Below are 26,854 nucleotides of genomic sequence, written 5' to 3' on the forward strand. Positions count from 1 at the left end.
TAGCTCATCTATAAAATAGGGACAATAATGGTACCTACACACAGAGTATTTGTGGGACTTCGATAAAGGGGGAAAAGTATATATATAAAATGTAGTAGCTGCTAGGTTGCAGTTAATATGGTCTTGAGAGGGAAGCTCTGGGTTTCCAGTCTCATCTGCAAGCCCCTGGGGAGCTTGGGTTGGACAAGCCGTGTCTGAGTTCTGAGTTTCCCCAAGGGTTCTAAGGAGTTTGGAGCTGGCTTCAGAATATAGAATTCAGATCTACTCTGGTAGGTCGAGGACCTACCCCAGGACCATTTAGTCCCCCATGTTTGACAGACCTAAATTCCTGGATCCACCTTAGAAAGGTACAGCAAGGTGGGGGAAGAAGTGGGAAAGGAGGTTTGGGGGATGCTAAGAGCCCCACAACTAAAGCCTGAGGACTCTGCTGGACCGACGGGGTGAGGCAGCTGCTGCCCAGAGACTCCCCAGGGAAGGTAATTAGCTGAATCGTCCTGAGACCGCTACTGGCAGCCCACGCTGGCTCACTTTGTGCTGGGTACTTTCTGTGTATTGTACCCTTATCCGCTAATTTATTCTTCATCATAACCTACAACATAGGTTCTATTGTTAGTCCCATTTGACAGATAAAGAAACCAAGGCACAGAAAGGTGAAGAATCCTGCCTAATGTATACAGCTAGACGGTGGTGGAGTCAGAGTTTGGACCAGTCAGCCTGGCTCCAGAGCCTATGCTCACGTCCATTACGTCCACTGCGACTCTGACACCTTCATCAGGGCAGTAAGAGGGGCCTTTTAGCCCTGTCCTCCCTGGGGACAGTCCAGGAATACGAAGAGAGAACAAAATTCCATGGTTTTTTTCTAGTTTGGAGCATTTAATTCTGTGTGATAGAAAACACATCCAATTTCTACAGGTTACCCCTCAGGGGATTGCAAAAACACATCCAATTTCTACAGGTTATCCCCCAAGGGACTGCAATTCTCCCGGAGAGGTCCAATTTCTGAGAAACTGAAGAATTATGAAGGGTCCTAGAGGTCATCTTGTCCAATGCCATACACCTCTGCAAGTCCCAGAGATTTCCCAGAAAAATCATGCTTCTGTTAAAGGGTCATGAATTTCCCAGAGGGATCAAATCTTTTAGAATGTTACGCATTTCTCCAAGGGCCCCTCCTCAGAGAGCAGGAGGCCAGGGTCATGGCCTAAATCTCACTCTCTCCTTAGATTGATTCCTGAGCCCAGGGAAGCCAGAGCTGCCCAGGCTCCTCCTGAGACACTGACACATTTCTTAAGTGTCCAGCCTTGCTCCTCCCACTGCTGACCACAAAGTCCATCTGAGGGTCATTCCGATCACTCCCATGTCACACTGAGGGACAGCTGGGGACGTCATGGGTTTGATGCCGCCTTACAGAAGTGTCCATAGAGGCTGGAGGAGGGCACAAGAAGCCCGAGCTCCTGCCAGCCCTCCTCACCCGCTCCCTGGTTCACCACTTCCTGCAGCAAGTCCTCCCCAATTCCGCCAGAGGGAGTCAGGTGCCCTGTGAAGCTCCCCCATCCACCCAGTGACCCTCTCTCCTCGCTGGGATATAATGGTCGGTGGCCTTGTCTCTGTCGCCCAGGAGACCATGAGCTCCCTGAAGGAGGGTCCAGGTCCCTATCATCTCTGTTCCCCCCGTCTCCTGGGGGTGAGCACAAGACAGGCTGACCTACCAAGGGAGGGAGGGAAGGAAGGAGCGAATGAGTGAAGGAAGGACCTCGGGTGCTGAGGGAAGTCAGAGGACTTCCAGCAGCATCCATGGGTGAGCAGCAGAAATGGCATCTGTGCGGCTGAGCTGAAATCACCCCTCAAGCTCTCTCCTCACAGAGTAGTGCTCTGACCATTGAGGACCCCCAGGGCCAGGGCAGCCGGGGGTGGCCCGCAGCTGACCAGGACACTTGCTCCCAATGCTGGCTCACCTTCAGCCCTCCTACCTTCTCCCCTCCCTGTATTTGGATCTCTGGGGCTTGCAGTCCCCAAACCCCGGTGGGAGTGGCACCAGTGTTCATCGACCCCCACACCCACCCCCGACTTAAAATCTGGGAGTTCCCCCCATGCCCAGACATGCCATGACCGTGTCCCCAGCCTCAGTGAGAGCCACATTCTGCTGAGGCCGTAAGACACAAGGTCAAGGGCACAGACCCTGGAATCAGCCAGGCCCAGGCTCCCCTGGACAAGCTTGGAGCTTCAGGTTCATCCTCTGCAACAGGGCTGGTGAGGACTAAGGGAGATGGTGTGGGGAGGGTGCCAGGCAGGCAGGGGGCACAGGCAGTGGCCCGGGGAAGAGTAGCTGTGGTGACGGCTCTCACCCAGTCCAGAAGATGAAGTCTGGCTCTGGCTCGATCTCCTTCATGGCATAGATAGAGGAGTTGATGAGGATCCAGGGAGAATCGCAGAGGTAGTTGCCCCAGGGGCCTGCATTGGGCACCGGCTGGGAGCCAGCAGATGGGCACACCTGGAGGGGGTCTTCAGACACCTTGTAGTCCCGGTCAAGGTGCAGGTCAGAGACGTGCCAGAACTTCCCTGCAGGGGCAAGGAGACCCTGCTCAATGCAGGTCTCTCCCTGAGCCTGGATGTGGAGGGAGTCAAGGGAACCCTGGGCTGCGGGAAGGGAGCTTGCACAGGTAAAAGGAAGTTTTCTCCGAACCCAGGGCCTGGTTTTGCCCAGGGAGGCACTGAGCAGAGCAGAACACAGGCTTGGTTCAGTCCCTGACCTCTGACCTTTGACAAAGCCCTTTCTATCTCCCCACCTCAGTGTCCCCAGCAGCAGCATGAGAGATGGACTGCGTGACCCTCAAGAATTCTTTGGGGGGCTTCCCTGGGGGCGCAGGGGTTAAGAATCCACCTGCCAATGCAGGGGACATGGGTTCAAGCCCTGTCCCAGGAAGATCCCGCATGCCGCAGAGCAACTAAGCCCATGCGCCACAACTACTGAGCCTGCGCTCTAGAGCCCTTGAGCCACAACAAGAGAAGCCACCGCAATGAGAAGCCCGCACAGCGCAAGAAAGAGTAACCCTCGCTTGCCGCAAGCAGAGAAAGCCCCCAACGAAGACCCAACGCTGCCAAAAATAAATAAATAAATAAATAAATAAATATTTTTTAAAAACCCCAAAACTCTTTGGGAGTTCTAAGCAGAGTGCTTGTTTTAAAGCAAAGGTGTGTTAAGCGCCCAGGCTCTGGAGCCACATACTAGCTGTGTGACCGTGAGCAAGTTGCTTCACCTCTCTGAGACCGTAACTAGAGCCAAATCTTTTCACCAGGGAAATACATACAAAAATCTGACCTGGGAGAAGGCTGACACATCAAATGCATTGTAAGATCTTGCTGATCAATACCAGCAAAAACCTGGGGAATATGTGTGGAAATGGAGTTTACAAGTACGAGGCCAGAAAACAAGGAACGTAACTTCAGATTGGGTTGAGTTTCTTACTGTGGGTACACTTGTTAGTGACTCTGGATGCGGGGTAAAACGCCAAAAATCTCTGGTGTAATACAGAGAACGGAATCCAAAGAAACTGGCCATGTGGAGTGGCTTTATCATCTGCACTGAGCACAGGGCCTGGTGTAAGTGGGTTCGATGATGCTTGTTGAAGGAGAGCATTGAACAGGTTTGGTCTCTGCCCTAAATCCTGTTTCAGGCTAAAACACGGGTGAGGCCTGGAATTTCCTCACTCTCCACCATTGCTGTCACTTCCTCCTCCACTTCCTGTGTCACTCAGACTCAGAGCCAACAGTCAACACCCAACCCATCCCAGGAAAATGGGCCTGGGCCTGGGGGGGTCCCGCTTTTGTTGCTTTCAGGGTTGGATTAGTCAGTCCCCCACTCCTTCAAGCCCTCCCTTCCCCACTCCTCGCCACAGGACCTTCAGTGGGGCTCTAAGGCCTGAAGGTAAAGTCTGGACCCTGATCTCACTCCTTGACTTTTCCTCCAGATGCTTCTGAGCTTTTGCCCACCTCTCCTGGTCTAAACCTCAATTCAGGAAAGGATCAAAAACTTGTTCACGGGACTTCCCTGGTGGCACAGTGGTTAAGAATCTGCCTGCCAATGCAGGGAACACGGGTTTGAGCCCTGGTCCAGGAAGATCCCACATGCCACGGAGCAGCTAAGCCCGTGTGCCACAACTACTGAGCCCGAGCGCCACAACTACTGAAGCCCACGTGCCTAGAGCCCATGTTCCACAACAAGAGAAGCCACCGCAACGAGAAGCCCACACACTGCCACAAAGAGCAGCCCCCACTCGCCGCAACTAGAGAAAGCCTGTGCACAGCAACGAAGACCCAACACAGCCAAAAATAAAATAAATAAATAAATTTATTTTAAAAAACACAAAAAACAAACGTTCACACTAAGTTGCAAATGACTGATTAAGCAAATCATGGTCCCTCCCATGGTCATTATATAGTCATCCTCACCACAGCCCTGAAGGGATTGATCATTATCCTCATTTTGCAGATAAGGAAACTAAGGTTCAGAGGTCAACGTGCCTGAGATATCATGGTAAATGGTGGGGGTTCTCTGGCTCCCTATCCTCTCCCAGGAAGATGTGATTGCTAAGGGGGTAAAACCAGCGCCTTTTATTTTAACTACGTCTTTTTGTAGATAGTCTATGCCTGCATTTTAATTTTTTACCCAAACTGAGAGTCTTTGTTTATAACGGGGAGAATTTAAACTTTTCACACAAATTGTGATCACTAATATATTTGAAATTACTTCTACAGAGGCAAAATCCTAAACCAGAGGAAAGAAAATAACCTCCCCATTTCAACTAGTAAATGGGTAGAGTTGGTGGACTTTCCCAAGCCTCTGCCAGAGGTGATGAGTGGGTCACACCTGCTTCCAAGCCTGGGGCCAGGCGAGGTTGGCAGTGGAAGCGAGAGGCCCTTGGCCCTTTTCTCTGGCACGTGGGTCCCTTGCCTTCTCTGCAGACCACGCAGAGACCATTCCCCTGCCTCAAGCCAGCTCTTTCTCAACTAACCACAGACATGGAGCAATTCTGCCCCTTTGACATCAGCCCTCAAAGTACTCAAAGGTTATTTCTCCACTTCAGAAACTCCTTGCCTGAGGCTCGTCAGCTGTTGGTTTGTCTCTTCCTGCAAGCTCTGGACTAGTCAGCATAGAACTGAAACTCCTTGCAGCCTCCCTCACACTTCCTATGACCTCTGAGTGCGTGCATGCATGTATGTGCATGTGTGTGTTCATGTGTGTGCATATGTGGGTGCATATGTGTGTGTGTGCTTTTTGTGTATGTATGTATATGTGTGTGCGTGGGTGCGTGCGTGCGTGCCCACGTCCTCAAAGACCTGACTTCAGGAGAAGCCAGTAGAGTGGAAAGAATGGCAGAGAGAGGGACTTCCCTGGTGGCGCAGTGGTTAAGAATCCGCCTGCCAATGCAGGGGACACGGGTTCGAGCCTTGGTCTGGGAAGATCCCACATGCCGCGGAGCAACTAAGCCCATGCGCCACAACTACTGAGCCTGCGCTCTAGAGCCCACAAGCCACAACTACTGAAGCCCGCACGCCTAGATCCCATGCTCTGCAGCAAGAGAAGCCACTGCAATGAGAGGCCTGTGCACCGCAATGAAGAGTGGCCCCCGCTCACTGCAATTAAAAAGAAAGCCCACGCGCAACAACGAAGACCCAGTGCAGCCAAAAATAAGTAAATAAATAAATAATAAAAATTAAAAAGAAAAAGAAAAAGAATGGCAGAGAGAGCCAGAGATCCAGGCAGGGGCTCCACCTCAGGCTCCAGTCTCCTCGTTGTGGAGTCTGATCACAAACCCCTCCTCTGCTGCTTTGCCCAACCCCACCCACCCCCTCCCACCCCCTCTCCTCACAGGGCCTCTTTCCTGGCTCCTCTGCCACCTTCCCCAGTCCTCCCCAGGTCATCGCACGGCTGCTTTCTCCTCTTCATTCAGGCCTCAGCTTGAAGGTCACCTCCTCGGAGAAGCCTCCCCTGACTACCTTTGCTCAAGTTCCACTTCCTCCCACCCCTCTGGTCACTAGCTATGTGACTCCCCCAGTTGTATTTTCTTCAGAGCACTCTCACATGTGAACTTATCTTGTTGGCTTGCTTGTCAGCCATCTTCCCCTTCTTCAGTGTCAGTCCCATGAGAGCACAAAGCCTGTCTTGTTCATCCCTGTGTCCTCAGCACCCAGAACAGTGCCTGGGATGTGGAAGATGCACATATAGTTGATGAATGAGCAAGGCTGTGGGGAGGATGATTGGACTGGTAAGCCCTCAAAGAATGTTAGCCAGGTGCCCTTCACATGCTCATCTCATTTCATCCTTGCAACCATTCTGTGAGGTGGGATTCTTATGCCCATTTCACAGATGAGGAAACTGAGGCTCGAACCCAACCTCTCTGACTGCAAAGCTGAGACACAATGTTGGCTCAGAGCCCCCGGAAGGCTTTTATAATACATCTATGTTACCCATAAAAGATGGGAGCCACAGGCTTCTATGGAGTTGGTCACAGAACATGAGGAATTAAGCTCTAAATATCATGTCATGGAGAAGAGGATGGGCACCTCCTGGAGAGGGAGGCAGGTTATTGGGTTTCTAATCCAGGCTCTTCCTTGTGTTGGCTGAGGACTCTGGGCAAGCCAGCTGGCCTGAGGGTGTTTGACGTCTGGCCTGCTTGTCTGTGAGCATCAAATAAGACAGTGAACAAGAAAGAGCTAGTCCAGAAGACTCTCAACACACCACTGTCCCTGGCAATTACCTCCGGGGCCAGGAGTGAGACTGGGAGGGTGTGGGGAGTTGGGCACTTTAAAACTTTATCCTTTGGACCAGAGCTTCTCAAACATTACCACGCAGTTGCCTCACCTGGGGAATCTCATGAAAATTAAGATGTTTTCTATATTCATACTGCTTGGATATTTTACAGTAAGAAAGTATTCACATAATCTTTGAGTTTTAAGAAAAGGTATACCAATCTTAGCTGTCATTGTTATTCATTAATTATTGAGACTATGAATAAATTTAGCATCAAATCCAGTGAGAAGTTGAGGGCACAGACCTGGGTTGGAATTCCAGCTCCAGTGCCCACTAGCTGGGTGAACTTACTCTGTGCCTGTTTCCTCATCTGAAATGGGGACAACAGCGCCCCCCAGCTTTTATGGTTATTGTGAGGTTTAAAATGAGAGAATATGAGAATATGCGTAAGCACTCAGCAAAGCAAAGCAGCAGTTACTTTGAATTTGGTCCCTGGGGTGTCCTGAAAGTCCCCTTTCACCATGGAAGGGAGATGGGACCAGGGGAGTGGCTGTGTCCTTCCCCTGCCTGCCCCAGCGTCCCCTCTGCTGCTGTCCTCTGCAGGAAAGTGCAGGTCTGGGGCCAGGACATTTGAAACAGAACAATGTGAAAACAGATCCTGTCCCCTCCTGGCTGGTCCTCCTTGAGCGGAGGACCGGTGGCACAGCACACCCTCTAGTTTTAATTCTGAGAGCTCATCTCTGCTCCCTGTGCCCGGGCAGGCAAAAGTCTCCTGGCCCTCCTCCTTCTTCACCAAAGGGGTCATCAGGCCCACCTTGTACACTGGGGACAACAGATACAGGGCCCAGGGCCTAATACTTTTGTAAGGCTCATGGAAATGTCTGAGACCTGAAAAAGAGTGCATTGCTTCCGAAGTTCAGAAAAAAACAAAAAAAAACTATGCTATCGAAACCAACAATCCATTTCGAATGCAATATTAAAAATGTCATTAAAAATCATATATATATATATATAAAATCATAGATAATGTGAGATACTTTTACTATGACTCATGATGGGGTGGAGGAGACTTGCAAAAACCATTCCTAAAGTCTAATAAGGTCTTTTTTTAAAAAATTTATTTATTTAATTTATTTATTTTTGACTGCATTGGGTCTTCGTTGCTGCACACAGGCTTTCTCTAGTTGCGGTGAGTGGGGGTTACTCTTCGTTGCGGTGCGCAGGTTTCTCATTGCAGTGGCTTCTCTTGTTGCAGAGAATGGGCTCTAGGCTCGCGGGCTCAGTAGTTGTGACTTGCAGGCTCTAGAGTGCAGGCCCAGTAGTTATGGCACATGGGCTTAGTTGCTCCGCAACATGTGGGATCTTCCTGGACCAGGGCTTGAACCTGTGTCCCCTGTGTTGGCAGGTGGATTCTTAACCACTGCGCCACCACGGAAGCCCTAGAGTCTAATAAGGTCTTAAAGTGTCTGAAAGGTGAGTTTACTTATGGTTGGAGACAAGAAAAGGAAGGCATTTATTTAGCACCTACTGAATGCCAGATGCTGTGCCAAGCCCTCTGTCTATGTAGTTTCACAACAAAATTAGAAATACATTCTATTATTATACCCATTTTACAGATGAGGAGACTGAGCTAGTTAGTGGCACACCTACGATTCATATTGTATCTAAACAGAAATGATCACGGTGCACTTTGCCACAAGCTAGGTGTGTGACCTTGGATATTAAAAAAAAAAATTCCTTAATCTTTTACAGCACGTTGCAGTGTAAGTGCATGATCTCACCTAACTATCATTTAATCTCTCCTCTGCTATTATCCTTATTTTATAGATAGTGAAATAGAGGCTCAAGGTCACATAGATATTAAAAGGTAGGATCTAGGCTTTCTGGCTTAAGGCAATGGATTGTTTTTGAAACGGCATGCATGAAATTTGGACTCAGGGAAATCTTGTTTTGAATCCTGGCTCCTCCACAGGTGATGGCAACTTGAACAAGAGATTTCCTCAGCTGAGCCTCAGTTTCCTCATCTGTAAAATGGGGATAACAATGCTAGTAGCAAAGGGGTGGATGTCCGGATGAAAGGAGTAATCTCATATGGAGCACGTGACTATGGAGTGGACAAGCCAGCCTGAGTGCTTAATCCCTGGGATACTCTGCCCCCTGGGCCTCAGTTTTTCTTCTCCTCTGGAGCCTCTGTTTCCTCAAGTGTAAGATTCAAGTATTGCACAAAGGTTATCTGAAGGCCTTGCCAGTGATTCCATGACTTTTGTCTGTTATGTGTATAACCCACCATAAAGTGATGTTGGTCCCCAGTTCAGTCCTTCGGTTTTTCTGTTTGTTTGATTTTTGGTTTTTGATTTTGTTTTTTACAATAGGTCCTTGTTGGTTATCTATTTTAAATATAGCAATGTGTACGTGTCAATCCCAAACTCCCAATCTATCCCTCCCCCGCCACGGTTCCCCCCTGGTTCCCCCCTGGTAACCACAAGTTCGTTCTCTAAGTCTGAGTCTGTTTTGTAAATAAGTTCATTTGTACGTTGTTGTTTTTTTTTTAGATTCAGATCAGTCCTTCCTTTTTGACACTAAGCGATAACCCCAAACACTTCAGTTATAACTCCTCCTCTGTAAACCACTACCCTCCAAAACACAGAGGGTTCACTTGTTAAAACCAACATCTCCTAACCCCTTGTGTTATCTGCATGGGTTGCCCTCTCCTCACAGCAGCTCCACGAGGCAGACTCATTGTTCTTGGGGGAAATGTTTTCCTACCATGCAGGCCCATACTGAAAGGACTTTTGGTTTTCTCTGCAGTTAGAGGCTGAGGGATAAATGCAGTGTTGTCTCGGGCTTGTGTGGGAGCAGACAAAGCCAGCAAGCTGGTGCCCCACCCAAGCTCCTGACTAAGGATGGTGGAGGGAGAATCCCCACCGTTGGGTTTGTTTTTTTTTTAATTTATTTATTTTTGGCGGCGTTGGGTCTTTGTTGCTGTGTGCGGGCTTTCTCCAGTTGTGGAGAGCGGGGGCTACTCTTCATTGCGGTGCACAGGCTTCTCATTGTCGTGGCTTCTCTTGTTGTGGAGCACGGGCTCTAGGCGCGCGGGCTCAGTAGTTGTGGCTTGCGAGCTCTAGAGCACAGGCTCAGTAGTTGTGGCACACGGGCTTAGTTGCGTCGCAACATGTGGGATCTTCCCGGACCAGGGCTCAAACCCGTGTCCCCTGCATTGGCAGGCGGATTCTTAACCACTGCGCCACCAGGGAAGCCCATAGAATCCTCACGGTTTTATGCAAAGCAGGGATGACCGCTATCTGATTTGGTGTCTCAAAGGTCTGCACTTCAGGAAGAGACTCGGATTCTGAAAAATCTTACAGGTGCTGTGGAATTCTTTTTAAATTTAATTCCATTTTTAGATTATAGACGTATACATTCCAGAAAGTTTGGAGAAAAGAGAAAAAAAAAATGGTACCTATAAAACCCACCATCCCAAGAGGAGCCATCAAAGGGCATGATGGATAAAGTGGCTGAGTACCGACTTGGTCTTGCCACTTCCCAGCTGTGGGATCTTGGGCGGGTGTTGTGTCCCCTCTGAGTCTCATTTTCCTCATCTGCAAAATGGATATAATGGTAATAGTACCTACTTTACAGGGACTATAAAAATCAAAGGAGGTTTTTTCATTTCATTTTTCAAATAGGTTTTAAAAGGACAACATATGCCAAGCACCAAGCACAAGCATGGCGTATCATAAGTGCTCAGAAAATAAATGTTAGCACTTCTTGGCTATTTTCCTTACTGTTGTTTGTGTGATTTTATTTATTTTTTAAAAATTATTTATTTATTTATTTACTTACTTGGTTGCAGTGGGTCTTAGTTGTGGCAGGAGGGCTCCTTAGTTGCGGCTCACTGGCTCCTTAGTTGTGGCATGTGAACTCCTAGTTGCGGCATGTGGGATCTAGTTCCCTGACCAGGGATCGAACCTGGGCCCCCTGAATTGGGAGTGCGGAGCCTTATCTACTGTGCCACCAGGGAGGTCCCTCTTTGTGTGTTTTTATATAACATTATTTTATAAACAGATTGAAGATGTACAGCCGGGGTTCATGTCCAGACTCAGACACTTAACTAGATGTGTGACCTTGAGTGAGTTATTTAACTTCTCTAAGGCTCAGTTTCCTTGCTGATAATCCCTACTTCACAAGGCTGTTGTGAGGATATCACGTAAAAATTTTAGCAGTGCCTGCCACATAGTAAGTACTTAATAAATGTTACTTAATATTTTCAATTTATGGTATTATCTTGAAACTTTTCTGTCTGGTGGTTTTACCATAATCTATTCAGCTATTCTATTGCTGTTAGCATTTTCCACTATTATAAACAACACTGCAATAAACATCTTAGTGCCTTTGGTGGCAGGGGAGATTCTTTTTAACCACTAAGACCCTGGGCTTGGGAAGGGGGTGCCTGCTGGCGTTTGGATTTCTAAGAAAACATATTTAAAAGTGAAACAGTGAGGGGGTGGAGATACTTTCAATCATTCCTAAGTCTCCAGTCAGACTGGCAGGGCCCTGAGTCCCCCAGAAGGGAACAGGGTCTCTGTGTCCAAGTAGACGGAGGACGGCCACTCTTGGTCTTCTCCCAAGCAGTCACCCTCCCAGGGAATGACACGTCCTCTCAGGGCATGTCCCAAATCAAACCGCCCTCTCCTCCTCCCGCATCTCAGCAAATGACAACCCCGTCCTTCCAGCTGCTGATACAAAAACCTTGGAGTCGCCTCTGAGTCCTCCTTCTCTCACACCCTCCATCTGTCAACAAGTCTTTTTTTTTTAAATTTTATTTATTTTTGGCTGCGTTGGGTCTTCGTTGCTGCACACAGGCTTTCTCTAGTTGTGGCGAGTGGGGGCTACTCTTTGTTGCGGTGCCCGGGCTTCTCATGTTGCAGAGCACGGGCTCAAGGCACGTGGGCTTCAGTAGTTGTGGCATGTGGGCTCAGTAGCTGTGGCTTGCGGGTGCTAGAGCACAGGCTCAGTAGTTGTGGCTCACAGGCTTAGTTGCTCCACGGCATGTGGGATCTTCCTGGACCGGGGCTCGAACCCATGTCCCCGGCATTGGCAGGTGGATTCTTAACCACTGCGCCACCAGGGAAGTCCTGTCAGCAAGTCTTGTCCTGAGTCAGACCATCTCCCAGCAGCCCTCCTCTCCCTGGATGATGGCAGTAGCCTCGTCACTGGTTTTGCTCCTTCTCCTTTACCAGGATGAGCAGCCATCCCAGTTTGCCCAAGACTGAGGGACTGCCAAGACGCCCAACTTTAAGTGCTAAAACCAGGAAAGTCTCAGGCAAACTGAGGTCACTTGCTCACCCCACCTTTACCCCATCACAGGCGCTTCTCCGTACAACAGCCCAAGGGTCCTTTTAAACTCACACAAATCAGATCACATCACAGCTCTAGCCCAAACCCTCTAAGGATGTCCCATTTCACTCTGAGTTCTTAAAATTGTCTACAGGTTTATACATGAGCTGCCACCAGCACCCCCTGCCCCGTAACCCCTGACATCCCTCCCCACACCCTCCCCGTCCTCTCTGCTCCAGCCAGCTGGCCTCAGGCTCTTCCTCACACACGTCGCCTGTGTGTCCCGCTCAGGGCCTGTGCACTTTCCATCCTATCCTGCTGGAATGTTCTTCTCCTGGACGTCCACATGGCTCTCTCCTTTGCTGCCTTAAATCTCTGGTCAAATGTCACTTTATTCAACAGCTCTTCTCTGGCTATCCCTTAAGTATCTCCCCCCGCCACCCTCTCCACTCCTTTATTCTGCTTTATTATTCTCCATAACACTTGTTATTTCCTGGAATATGTATTTCTTTGTTCATGTGTCTTTCAGAGGTTTCTCCGGAGGTGAAGGAATGCTTCACCAGGTCTGGGACTTTTGTTTATTTCTGCCACGTCCCTGGTTCCTAGAATAGTGCATGACATATTTTTTGGTTTAAAATAATGTTTTTATTGCCCAGGACATTCTTTTTCTTGTGTCTTGATTTTTTGTTGTTGTTTGTTTGCTTGTTTGTTTTTGTTTTCTTTTTTAATAACTATAAATTCAAGCTTAGGAAAGATTGTCTTTGTCTTGAAAAACAACAAATTTTTTGTTTTTTTTTTTTTAATTTATTATTTATTTATTGGCTGCGTCAGGTCTTAGTTGAGGCATGCGGGATCTTTGGTTGTGGTGCGCAGGCTTCTCTCTAGTTGTGGCGTGCAGGTTTTTCTTTCTCTAGTTGTGGCACGCAGGCTCCAGGGCACATGGGCTCTGTAGTTTGTGGCACGCAGGCTTCTCTAGTTGAGGCGCGGGAGCTCAGTAGTTGTGGCGCGTGGGTTTAGTTGCCCCTCAGCATGTGGGATCTTAGTTCCCTGACCGGGGATCAAACCCGCATTCCCTGCATTGGAAGGCGGATTCTTTACCACTGGAACACCAGGGAAGTCCCAAACAACAAAGTTTTTATATCATTTGCTAACCTGATCTCGTTGTTGTTGTTGTTGTTTTTAACATCTTTATTGGCATATAATTGCTTTACAATGTTGTGTTAGTTGCTGCTGTATAACAAAGTGAATCAGCTATATGTATACATATATCCCCATATCCCCTCCCTCTTGCGTCTCCCTCCCACCCTCCCTATCCCACCCCTCTAGGTGGTCACAAAGCACAGAGCTGATCTCCCTGTGCTATGCAGCTGCTTCCCACTAGCTATCTATTTTACATTTGGTAGTGTATATATGTCCACGCCACTCTGTCACTTCGTCCCAGCTTACCCTTCCCCCTCCCCATGTCCACAAGTCCATTCTCTATGTCTGCATCTTTATTCCTGTCCTGCCGCTAGGTTCTTCAGGACCGTTTTTTTTAGATTCCGTATATATGTGTTAGCATATGGTATTTGTTTTTCTCTTTCTGACTTACTGCACTCTGTATGATAGTCTCTAGGTCCATCCACCTCACCACAAATAACTCAATTTCGTTTCTTTTTATGGCTGAGTAATATTCCATTGTATATATGTGACACACCTTCTTTATCCATTCATCTGTTGATGGACACTTAGGTTGCTTCCATGTCCTGGCTATTGTAAATAGTGCTGCAATGAACATTGTGGTACATGTCTCTTTTTGAAGTATGGTTTTCTCAGGATATATGCCCAGTAGTGGGATTGCTGGGTCATATGGTAGTTCTATTTTTAGTTTTTTAAGGAACCTCCATACTGTTCTCCATAGTGGCTGTATCAATTTACATTCCCACCAAGAGTGCAAGAGGGTTCCCTTTTCTCCACACCCTCTCCAGCATTTATTGTTTGTAGATTTTCTGGTGATGCCCATTCTGACTGGTGTGAGGTGATACGTCATTGTGGTTTTGATTTGCATTTCTCTAATGATTAGTGATGTTGAGCATCCTTTCATGTGTCTGTTGGCAATCTGCATATCTTCTTTGGAGAAATGTCTATTTAGGTCTTCTGCCCATTTTTGGATTGGGTTGTTTGTTTTTTTGATATTCAGCTGCATGAGCTGCTTGTATATTTTGGAGATTAATCCTTAGTCAGTTCCTTCGTTTGCAAATATTTTCTCCCATTCTGAGGGTTGTCTTTTCGTCTTGTTTATGGTTTCCTTTGCTGTGCAAAAGCTTTTAAGTTTCATTAGGTCCCATTTGTTTATTTTTGTTTTTATTTACATTTCTCAAGGAGGTGGGTCAAAAAGGATCTTGCTGTGATTTATATCATGGAGTGTTCTGGGTATGTTTTCCTCTAAGAGTTTTATAGTGTCTGGCCTTACATTTAGGTCTTTAATCCATTTTGAGTTTATTTTTGTGTATGGTGTTAGGGAGTGTTCTAATTTCACTCTTTTACATGAAGCTGTGCAGTTTTCCCAGCACCACTTATTGAAGAGGCTGTCTTTTCTCCATTGTATATTCTTGCCTCCTTTGTCAAAGATAAGGTGACCATATGTGTGTGGGTTTATCTCTGGGCTTTCTAGCCTGTTCCATTGATCTATATTTCTGTTTTTGTGCCAGTACCATACTGTCTTGATCACTGTAGCTTTGTAGTATGGTCTAAAGTCAGGGAGTCTGATTCCTCCAGCTCCGATTGTCTTTCTCAAGATTGCTTTGGCTATTCGGGGTCTTTTGTGTTTCCATACAAATTGTGAAATTTTTTGTTCTAGTTCTGTGAAAAATGCCATTGGTAGTTTGATAGGGATTGCATTGAATCTGTAGATTGCTTTGGGTAGTATAGTCATTTTCACAATGTTGATTATTCCAATCCAAGAACATGGTATATCGCTCCATCTGTTTGTATCATCTTTAAATTCTTTCATCAGTATCTTATAGTTTTCTGCTTACAGGTCTTTTGTCTCCTTGAGTAAGTTTATTCCTAGGTATTTTATTCTTTTAGTTGCAATGGTAAATGGGAGTGTTTCTTTAATTTCTCTTTCAGATTTTTCATCATTAGTGTATAGGAATGCAAGAGATTTCTGTGCATTAATTTTGTATCCTGCAACTTTACCAAATTCATTGATTAGCTCTAGTGGTTTTCTTGTAGCATCTTTAGGATTCTCTATGTATAGTATCATGTCATCTGCAAACAGTGACAGTTTTACTTCTTCTTTTCTGATTTGGATTCCTTTTATTTCTTTTTCTTCTCTGATTGCTGTGGCTAAAACTTCCAAACTATGTTGAATAATAGTGGTGAGAGTGGGCAACCTTGTCTTGTTACTGATTTTAGAGGAAATGGTTTCAGTTTTTCACCATTGAGAAGGATGCTGGATGTGGGTTTGTCATATATGGCCTTTATTATGTTGAGGTAAGTTCCCTCTATCCTACTTTCTGGAGGGTTTTTATCATAAATAGGTGTTGAATTTTGTCAAAAGCTTTTTCTGCATCTATTGAGATGATCATATGGTTTTTCTCCTTCAGTTTGTTAATATGGTTTATCACATTGATTGATTTGTGTATATTGAAGAATCCTTGCATCCCTGGGATAAATCCCACTTGATCATGGTGTATCATCCATTTAATGTGCTGTTGGATTCTGTTTGCTAGTATTTTGTTGAGGATTTTTGCATCTATGTTCATCAGTGATACTAGCCTGTAGTTTTCTTTTTTGTGTGACATCTTTGTCTGGTTTTGGTGTCAGGGTGATGGTGGCTCGTAGAATGAGTTTGAGAGCGTTCCTCCCTCTGCTATATTTTGGAAGAGTTTGAGAAGGATAGGTGTTAGCTCTTCTCTAAATGTTTGATAGAATTCACCTGTGAAGCCATCTGGTCCTGGGCTCTTGTTTGTTGGAAGATTTTTAATCACAGTTTCAATTTCATTACTTGTGATTGGTCTGTTTATATTTTCTATTTCTTCCTGGTTCAGTCTTGGAAGGTTGTGTTTTTCTAAGAATTTGTCCGTTTCTTCCAGGTTGTCCATTTTATTGGCATATAGTTGCTTGTGGTAATCTCTCATGATCCTTTGTATTTCTGCAGTGTCAGTTGTTATTTCTCCTTTTTCATTTCTAATTCTATTGATTTGAGTCTTCTCCCTTTTTTTCTTGATGAGTCTGGCTAACTGATCTCGTTTTAAGAGAGAGATAGGAGTTATCTTGCAAGGGTAAAATTTATACCATGAATGATGTAGGTCAAAGCCTGGTGGTACTAAGATCTACATTGTTGACAAAATTATAATCTGCTGGTGGCATTTGCGGAAAAGAAGCCCTTGCAAATTTCTAAACAACAGTAAACCCTGTTAGGAAATTCTAAAGTGTTTTATAGGTCAAAAAGGGAATGAGGGTACTTCCCTGGTGGTGCAGTGGTTAAGACTCTGCACTCCCAATGCAGGGGGGCTGGGGTTCGACCCCTGGTCAGAGAACTAGATCCCACATGTATGCTGCAACTAAGAGTTCACATGCCACAACTAAGGAGCCAGCATGCTGCAACTAAGGCCAGCATAAATAAATAAATAAATAAATAAATAAATAAATAAATAAATAAATAAATAATTTTTTTTTTAAGAAAGGGAATGAGGTTAGTAAAATGCCTCAACAGAGTTTGAATAAAATACTGGATTTGAGAGCTACTCAACCAATATTTTTTGAATGAATTCATGAATCTTCCTGCCACCTTCTACCTCTACCAACTGGCTGGCTCTTACGTACCCACACCTCTGAACAATGTCAATGTCCCTCCTGTGGCCAGCTGTCACCCCCACTTAAAATCTCAGGCTCAAACAGCACCTCCATCACCCACTAACCCTCTCACCCAGCCTCCCCCGCCTAGCTCCCTGCCTTGCTAGTTTTATCAGCATTTTCAGCTTTCTCTGAGCAGCTTCCAGCAGCCCTAGACCCTGAGTTCATAGTACCAAACAGGGAGATCACAGGCATTCGCAGTGCCTACCTTGTCCAGCCCTTGTGATCCCCCAGTGGGCCAGGAAAATCAGCAGCTCGGGCAGCCTCATCCTGGGGGCTCGCCTCATGGGAGCCATCAGGTTCTCCTGGAGCAAGTGTTCGAGCCACAGGCTTCCCAACTAGGTGTTGGTGGCCACGCACCAGAGCAGAACTTCGTGTCCTGTCACTGAGTGTTCCCAGACAGTGGAGGCATTTGGCTCCTCTGACTTTTCTTCCTGTGCTCAGCAGGGTGTGAGCAGGGTTTGCCCAAGGAGCTGTACCTGCCAGGACTTTGGACTCTCAAGTAGGAAGCAGCACCAGTCCCGCCAGTTCCTCAGAGAATGTTGGTACAGCCAGCAACTGGATTCTCCAAGAAACTCACTCAACCCCACCCAATGACAGGCAAATAACTACTTTTGAAGATTTCATGTTGCCCCACCCCAGCAGAACAAACATATCGTATAAAATGTCAGGCCTTTGCCATCAAAGGAACATAACTGCTTGTTGGAGATCAAGATGCTTGACCACAAACGAACCAAGACTAAGAGTCATCTGCTCATTTATGCTGGAAACCATGTCCCATGGAGATAGAGGGGACCCAAGGCCACTCTGCCCTCAAGAGGGAGAAGTAAGCCCCTGGACTGCCGTTCAGTGTATTAGGTGGCTTGACAAGCCCAGAGGAGGGAGCTAACCCTCTGAGGAAAGTGAGAGGGCTTTCTGGGAGGAGGTGACACAGGCTTCATCTCTTCTTTCATTATGGAAATTGACAAACATAAATAAAAGTAGAGAGAATAGTGTAAGGAACCCACAGTACCCATCCTCCAGCAACAGCAGTTAGGAACTCATGGCCAATCTTACTTCAGCTGTACCCCGACCCCAACCCTGATGGATTATTTTAAAGTCAAGTCCAGAGATCATATCATTTTGCCCATAAACACTTTAGTATATATGTCTAAAAGATAAGGATTCTCTTTTTCTAACCCAATGATAATACCATAGCAGATCTAAAAAATAATAATGTTGCCAACCTGGGATCCCTGGACTCTTCAATCAACAGGAATTCAAAAGAGACTGGATGAGAATTTCAGGCAAGGCTTTACTGGGACTCGTGCTGCAGCATGAGGGAGGAAAACAAGAAACAGGTGCCCTTGCTTGCGCTCCAAGGAGGAGGACTGGCTCTTTAAATGGGATGAGGGTAGGGGCGGATCAGTGGGTCGGGCTGGAGGGGTGGTTAGATGATCTGCCCATCCCTTGGTGGTGCTATGTGTGGGGATCATGCGTAGTACCCCGCTTTTGCTCCCAGCACCTCAGAAGTGGCAGTTGGTTTGTGGCCTTTTTGTATCTTATTGTTCATAATTGCCCCAACTGCTCATGTTTGCAGTTGTTTTTAGCCCCTTATAGGTTCTTTGTCTTCTGTTGCTCAAGGAGACATTTGCCCTGGTGCAAGTGAAAGCACTCCCATAGAGGGTCCCAGGTCCCAGCCTATCTCAATAGTAATTCCTTACTACCACCAGGTAGATACTTGGTCAATGTTTAAACTTCCCTGATTGTCTCATAGTACTTTTTTTTTACAATTGGTTCGTTCAAATCAGGATCCAAACCAGGTCCACACATTGCATGCGGTTGATGTGTCTCTTAAGTCTCTCTTTAATGTTAGGCCTCTCTCCCTCCCCGCTTTTGCTTGTTCTTTGTCAGTGGAACCAGGTCATTTGTCCTATGAAATTTCCCACATTCTGGAGTATTTGGCTGATTGTTTCTTCGTGGTATCATTTAAGTTAGTCTTCTGTCCCCCATATTTCCTATAAACTGGTAGTTAGATCTAGAGGTTTGATGACATTTAGATTTGATTTTTTTTGGCAAGATGACGTCTCATGTGGTCTTGTGTCCTACCTGCTGCATTGCATTGCAAGGCACATAATTGTATGCTTGTCCCACCAGCTTAATCTTAACATACAGGCATACCTCGGAGATATCGCGGGTTCAGTTTCAGACCACCACGATAAAGCGAATATCAAAATAAAGCAAGTCATGGACTTCCCTGGTGGCGCAGTGGTTAAGAATCCGCCTGCCAATGCAGGGGACACGGGTTCGAGCCCTGGTCCGGGAAGATACCACATGCCGTGGAGCAACTAAGCCCAGACGCCGCAACTACTGAGCCTGTGCTCTAGAGTCCGTGAGCTACAACTACTGAGCCCATGAGCCACAACTACTGAAGCCCACGTGCCTAGAACTCGTGCTCCGCAACAAGAGAAGCCACCGCAATGAGAAGCCCGTGCACCGCAACGAAGAGAAGCCCCCGCTCACCGCAACTAGAGAAAGCCCACGCGCAGCAACGAAGACCCAACACAGCCAAAAATAAATAAATAAATAAATTTATTAAAAAATAAAAAAAATAAAAAAATAAAGTCACATGAATTTTTTTGTTTCCCAGTGCATGTAAAAGTTATGTTTACACTATACTGTAGTCTATTAAGTGTGCAATAGCATTATGTTTAAAAAATGTACATGCCTTAATTTAAAAATATTTTATTGCTAAAAAATGCTAACCATCATTTGAGCCTTCAGTGGGTTGTAATCTCTTTGCTGGAGGAGGATCTTGCCTCCATGTTGATGGCTGCTGACTGATCAGGGTGGTGGATGCTGAAGGCTGGGGTGGCTGTGGACATTTCTTTTTATTTATTTATTTATTGTTGGCTGTGTTGGGTCTTCGTTGCTGCATGCAGACTTTCTCTACTTGCAGCGAGTGGGGACTACTCTTCGTTGCCCTGCGTGGCCTTCTCATTGCGGTGGCCTCTCTTGTTGCGGAGCACAGGCTCTAGGCGCGCAAGCTTCAGTAGTTGTGGCACGTGGGCTCAGTAGTTGTGGCACACGGGCTTAGTTGCTCCGCGGCATGTGCGATCTTCCTGGACCAGGGCTCGAACCTGTGTCCCCTGCATTGGCAGGTGGATTCTTAACCACTGTGCCACCAGGGAAGTCCCTGTGGCAATTTCTTAAAATAAGACAACAATAAACTTTGTCTCATCAATTGACTCTTCCTTTCACTTGAATACTTAGAGGCCATTGTAGGGTTATTAATTGGCCCAGTTTCAATATTGTTGTGTCTCAGAGAATAGGGAGGCTAAAGGAGAGGGAAAGAGATGGGGAAGCAGCTGGTCAGTGGAGCAGTCAGAACACACACAACATTTATGGATTAAGTTCTCTGACTTACAGGGGCACGTTTCGTGCCACCCCAAAACAATTACAATAGTAACATAATCAAAGATCACTTATTATCACAGATCACTGTAACAAATATAATGATAATGAAAATGTTTGAAATATTGTGAAAATTATCAAAATATGACACAGAGACACGAACTGACAAATGCTGTTGGACAAATGGCACCAATAGACTTGCTTGACGCAGGGCTGCCAAACACCAATTTGTAAAAAACTCATCATCTGCAAAGTGCAATAAAGTGAAGCACAAGAAAATGAAGTCTGCTTGCATTTCTCCAGAGAAGACATACAGATGGCCAAGAGGCACATGAAAAGATGCTCAGCATCACTAAGTATTAGAGAAATGCAAATCAAAACTACAATGAGGTATCACCTTACACCAGTCAGAACGGCCATCATCAAAAAGTTTACAAACAATAAATGCTGAAGAGGGTGTGGAGAGGAGGGAACCCTCCTGCACTGTTGGTGAGAATGTAAATTGGTACAGCTACTATGGAGAACAATATGGAGGTTCCTTAAAGAGCTAAGAATAGAGCTACCATATGATTCAGCAATCCACTCCTGGGTATATATCCGGAGAAAACAGTGGTTCAAAAGGATACATGTACCCCGATGTTCACTGCAGCACTGTTTACAATAGCCAAGACATGGAGGCAACCTAAAGGTTCATCGACAGAGGAATGGATAAAGATGTGGTATATATATACAATGGAATATTACTCAGCCATTAAAAAGAATGAAGTAATGCCATTTGCAGCAACATGGATGGACCTGGAGATTATCATACAAAGACAAATTATCATGTGATATCACTTATATGCAGAATCTAAAAACATGATGCAGATGAACTTATTTACAAAACAGAAACACTCACAGAGTTAGAGAACGAATTTATGGTTACTGGGGGAAAGGGCGTGGGGGGAGATATAGATTGGGAGTTTGGGATTGACATGTACACACTACTATATTTTAAATAGATAACAGACAAGAACCTATGGTATAGCACAGGAAACTCAGCTCAACATTCTGTAATAACCTAAATGGGAAAAGAATTTGAAAAAGAATGGATACTTGTATGGGTATAACTGAATCACTTTGCTGTAAAACTGTGACTAACACATCATTGTTAATCAACTATACTCCAATATAAAATAAAAAAATTTCAAAACAGGAAGCCTGCCTGTACAAGTAAGAGTTAGCCAGAAGAAGGAGAAAATGGGGAAGAGGGTATTACAGGAAGAAGAAACAACTCCCGCTGAGAGTTGCTGGAACATTCCAGGGAGCAGTGTTGGGTGATATTGGGGCTTGGGGTGCTGAACCAGGGCAGCAAGCAGGAGCCAAGCCATGCTCAGTGGTTTGAGCTGAGAGCTGTGGGGAGCCATGGAAGAGTCTTAACTAGGGGAGAGACACAACCAAATTAGCATCTTAGAAAGACGCACTGGCTCTGTAGAAGATGGTTGCTCTAGGAGACCAGCAAGGAGGCAGAGTAGTCCTAGAGAAAAGCGATGAGGGTCTAACGAGGGAGTGAGTAACTCGTAGTAGAGTGGAATTAATAGACTGTAGCAGGGGAATTGTTGTGTTAATTTATGTTCTCCCTGTATCTTTTTTGAAAACCTGATCTAAGCAGGTAGTAGAGATCCCCTCCCTTGGGGGAGGCTGTGGCCAGGTAGAAGGCCACAGCTTCTCGAAGACAGCCACCTCCAGATTTTGCCCTCTAGAAAGCGGAAGGGAAGAACCTTTAAGAGAAGGGAGACTGGCCCAACCATTGAAGCAGAGGGAGGTTGCTGGGTTCCAAAAGTGTCAAGGTGTCCAGGAGGAAGCCGGTCTTCAGACATGAAGTCTGAGACATTTACTTGGGTTCAATAAATATCCAAAATCTATTAGCTTCTAGGCCCTAGGGACACAGAGGTGAGCAAAACAAAGCCTCTACTCTCATGGAGCTTACATTCAGCAAAAAAGGACATTACACAAACTAATCAACAAGGCTCCCAGCCTGGCAAAGCCCTGGGGTCAGAGTCACAGCAGAACCTCTGGCCCCTCAGAACCGTACAAGTCTAGTCGCTGACTATATCAGCAGGATCCATAGACAACTAAAGACTAAAGCTCCAAGAAGACACACAGATGGCTAACAGGCACATGAAAAGATGCTCAACATCACTAATTATTAGAGAAATGCAAATCTAAAGCTCAATGAGGTATCATCTCACACTGGTCAGAATGGCTATCAACAAAAAAATCTACAAATAAGGACTTCCCTGGTGGCGCAGTGGTTAAGAATCCGCCTGCCAATGCAGGGGCACGGGTTCGAGCCCTGGTCTGGGAAGATCCCACATGCCCCGGAGCAACTAAGCTTGTGCACCACAACTACTGAGCCTGCACCCTAGAGCTCGCGAGCCACAACTACTGAGCCCTCGTGCCACAACTACTGAAGCCTGCGAGCCTAGAGCCCATGTTCCTCAACAAGAGAAGCCACCGCAATGAGAAGCCCACGCACCACAAGGAAGAGTAGCGCCTGCTCGCTGTAACTAGAGAAAAGCCTGCACGCAGCAACAAAGACCCTATGCAGACAAAAATAAATAAATAAAAATTTTTAAAAATATATTTATTTATTTATTTATTTATTTATTTTTGGCTGCTTTGGGTCTTCGTTGCTGCGTGTGGGCTTTCTCTAGTTGGGGCGAGCAGAGGCTATTCTTCGTTGCAGTGCGCGGCCTTCTCATTGCGGTGGCTTCTCTTGTTGCGGAACATGGGCTCTAGGCTCGCAGGCTTCAGTAGTTGTGGCACGAGGGCTCAGTAGTTGTAGCGCACAGGCTTAGCTGCTCCGCGGCATGTGGGATCTTCCCAGCCCAGGGCTCGAACCCGTGTCCCCTGCATTGGCAGGCGGATTCTTAACCACTGCGCCACCAGGGAAGCCCAAATAAATAAAATTTAAAATAAAAATAAATGCTGGAAAGGATGTGGGGAAAAGGGAACCCTCCTACACTGTTGATAGGAATGTAAATTGGTGCAGCCACTATGGAAAACAGTGTGGAGGTTTCTTAAAAAACTAAACTTAGAACTACAGTATGATCCAGCAATTCCACTCTTGGGCATATATCTGGAAAAAACAAAAACTCTAATTTGAAAAGATACATGCACCCCAATGTTCATAGCAGCACTATTTACAATAGCCAAGACATGGAAGCAACCCAAGTGCCCATGAACAGATGATTGGCTTGAGAAGATGTGGTGTATATATGGACTATTACAATGGAATATTAGCCATAAAGAAGAATGAAATATTGCCATTTGCAGCAACATGGATAGACCTAGAGAATATTATGCTTAGTGAAATATGTCAGACAGAAAAAGATAAATACTATATGATATCACTTATATGTGGAATCTAAAACACAATACAAATGAATCTATATGCAAAACAGAAACAGACTCATAGACAGAGAAAACACACTTATGGTTACCAAAGGGGGGAGGGGGGAGGGGGCAGGGAGGGACAAATTAGGAGTATGGGATTCACAGATACAAACTACTGTACATAAAATAGATAAGCAGCAAGGATTTACTGTTTAGCAGAGAATTATACCCGATATCTTATAATAACTTATAATGGAATATAATCTGCAAAAAAAAATCAAATCACTATGTGGTACTTCTGAAACTAACACAATATTGTAAATCAACTATAGTTCAATTAAAAAGAAAAAGACTAAAGCGCCATCTGTGTTCAGGCCCTGGGTCACCCCAAGGAGGAGGAGGGCATCAAAATAACCACCAAGATGAATTTTCTGCCAGTGCAGAGAGAAGAGGGCTCAGGGACCAACTGCTTTTGATTTAATGAAAATAAGGCAGTGTGCTTTTCTTAGCTTATGGCCTGATTCATACCTGCTCGACAGTATCTAGGACACATCGAGGTTAGCTTAGAAGGTAACCCGTGGGACCCGTAGGGAAGGAGGGCGGGCAAGGAGTCTAGGGCAGGCAGCTCCCTGAGGGCTGAGCAGGGAGCTGGCAACGACTAGGCTTGAAATTGGAACAAGGGGGAGACCTCTGAGAGAGCCTAGGTGCTCCTTGTAAACTCCTCTGAGGGGTGCTAGAGTCTTACTCAGCTTTTGGCTGGATGCAAGGACTTCTTTTAAATACCACAGCTTTTTGGTCACTGTCACCACCACTAACCCATAAGGTAACTTTTCACGAATAGAAAAAGGTACCCCGGGAATTCCCTGGCGGTCCAGTGGTTAGGACTCCGTGCTTCCACTGCAGGGGGCCCGGGTTTGATCCCTGGTCAGGGAACTGGGATCCCACAAGCTGCGCGGCGTGGCCAGAAAAGAAAGAAAGAAAGAAAGAAAAAGGTACCCCAGCAGGGCTCAGAGTGGAGCCAGGGGGTATTTCAGGCCCCACTCAGCCCTTTGCCAGGAGCCGGTTACCTAAATGATAATGGCTTCTCCCTGGGTTCAGCCTGGCCTGCTGGATCTGGGTTTGCCGGAAAAGGTAAGTGAGGCAGAGAAATTCGAAGGGATGGGACCATTCTTTCTTAAGTACAAAACAGCCGCTCTTCTTCAAATTGCCCCAAAGCACTTATTTGATTCTTGGCAACTGTCATCTCCAGAAAATCCACATCACTCTTAGGAGAAAAACATGTGGCATGAAAGCTGATAAAGGCAAGCATTCTTCACGTTTTTGCTGTAGCCTTTTAATTCTATAACCTCAGTGATGCATATAAAACAAATACCCTGATGGGAATGAGGGGGTCAGCCCTTCAGTGCCCAGAACCTTTGTCCATTCCTGGCCTCCGAGCTCCTGGGAAGCTGTGGTTGGCCTGGGGTCCAAGTCCACAGAGGGCTTAGTCCAAGAAGGTCAAGAACAGTGCCAGGTGCTGGCGATACAATGATGAACAAAACTAATTTATAGTTTTGTGAGAGAAATAGGCTTCAGTAAGATTCATACAGATAAACCTAAAACTATAACTGTGATGGTGCCCAGTTTGGATGTCATTCCAAGGACCTTGAACTTTATCCTATAGGTCATGGGGAACCACTGAAGATTTTGGAGCAGGGAAGTGAAAAGATCATAAAATAATTAATTGAATTTTCCCTTTGCAGCTGCAGTGACTGATCCAAAAGAATGAATATCTAACGATGAAACCTGAGGGGCCTCAAATTATACTATATAATTTGTGTCTTCTCTAAGCTGGGTTTTTTGGTAATGGTTGATCCTTAAAGATCCCAGAGAGAAATTCTGAAGTTGGCCACAACTGACAAACTCACAAAGCCAAATATGAACTGAAGAAGCCTGCTTCTGCTCTTGAGTTCCTGATCTATTTCTCCTTGTGACCCAGCTTCAAAACTAGAGTCAGTTCAGGGGAAGCATAGCTCTTGGCACTTAATAGGCACTAAATATATATTTGTTGAATAAATAAATGGTGGACTAAATAAGACTGATTGGATGGAAAAAAAATTAATAAATTAAAGACATTTTAAACCTTCCCCTTTCCTATGACTTCTGTTTTATCTGTCCCTCTCTTTCTCACTCCCTCTGCCTTGATTCAGGCCCACATCTTTACTACCTTGGTTGCTTCTCCAGCCTCCTAACAGATCACCCTGTCTCCAGTCTTGGGCAGTCCCTCAATCTGTCTGTCAGTTCTCCCTCAGTCTGCCAGCAAGATCATGTAATTGCTCTGCTTCAAAACCTTCAGTGGCTCCCCATGACTGTGGGGAAAAGTCCAAAGTTCATAAAAGGCATCCAGACCAGGCACTGTCACCCTTTTGTAGGTATCTCTGTTCTATCTGTCCTCCTGGGCACGTGTCCTCTTCCAGGGCACCCTTTTTTTTTTTAACCTTGTTGAGAATCTCTATTAAAATTGCATAGAATCTACAGGCCAACTCTTCTTAACTTGATATTTTTATGATATTGAATTTTTCTGCCCATGAACTTGGTCTATTTCTTTACGTATTTAGGTCTTCTTAAATGTCTTTTTTTAAATTGAAGTATAGTTGATTTACAATGTTGTATTCGTTTCAGGTGTACAGCACAGTGATTCAGTTATACATATACATATATATATTCTTATTCAGATTCCTTCCCCTTATAGCTTATTACAAAATACTGAGTATAGTTCCCTGTGCTATACAGTAGGTCCTTGTTGATTACCTATTTTATATATAGAACTGTATATATGTTCATTGCAAACTCCTAATTTATCCCTTCCCTGCCTTTTCCCCTTTGGTAACCATAAATTTGTTTTCTATGTATGTGAGTCTGTTTGTGTTCTATAAATAAGTTCATTTGTATCTTTTTTTTTTTTTAGATTCCATATATAAGGGGTATCATATGATACTTGTCTTTCTCTTTCTGACTTACTTCACTTAGTATGATAATCTCTAGGTCCATCCATGTTGCTGCAAATGGCATTATTTCATTCTTTTCTATGTCTGAGTAATATTCCATTGTATATACGTACCACATCTTCTTTATCCATTCATCTGTTGATGGACATTTAGGTTGCTTCCATGTCTT

At 45.5% G+C, this 26,854-nt stretch overlaps 1 protein-coding gene across 1 annotated transcript in view; it reads right to left on the bottom strand.

Annotated features, from left to right (window-relative positions):
• Positions 1-23,043, bottom strand: part of SMPDL3B (sphingomyelin phosphodiesterase acid like 3B) — a 34,318-nt gene extending 11,275 nt beyond the window's left edge. Inside the window, exons 1-2 of the mRNA XM_082348335.1 lie at positions 17,136-23,043; positions 2,343-2,556 (exon numbers count right to left, since the gene is read on the bottom strand). Of these exons, the coding sequence (XP_082204461.1) occupies positions 2,343-2,556; positions 17,136-17,223 (302 nt within the window). The 5' untranslated portion in view covers positions 17,224-23,043. The remainder of the gene's footprint in view (positions 1-2,342; positions 2,557-17,135) is intronic.
• Between the last annotated feature and the right edge of the window lie 3,811 nt (positions 23,044-26,854).

This window comes from Balaenoptera borealis (assembly GCF_965194805.1).
Source record: "Balaenoptera borealis genome assembly, chromosome: 1".
NCBI lineage: Eukaryota > Metazoa > Chordata > Mammalia > Artiodactyla > Balaenopteridae > Balaenoptera > Balaenoptera borealis.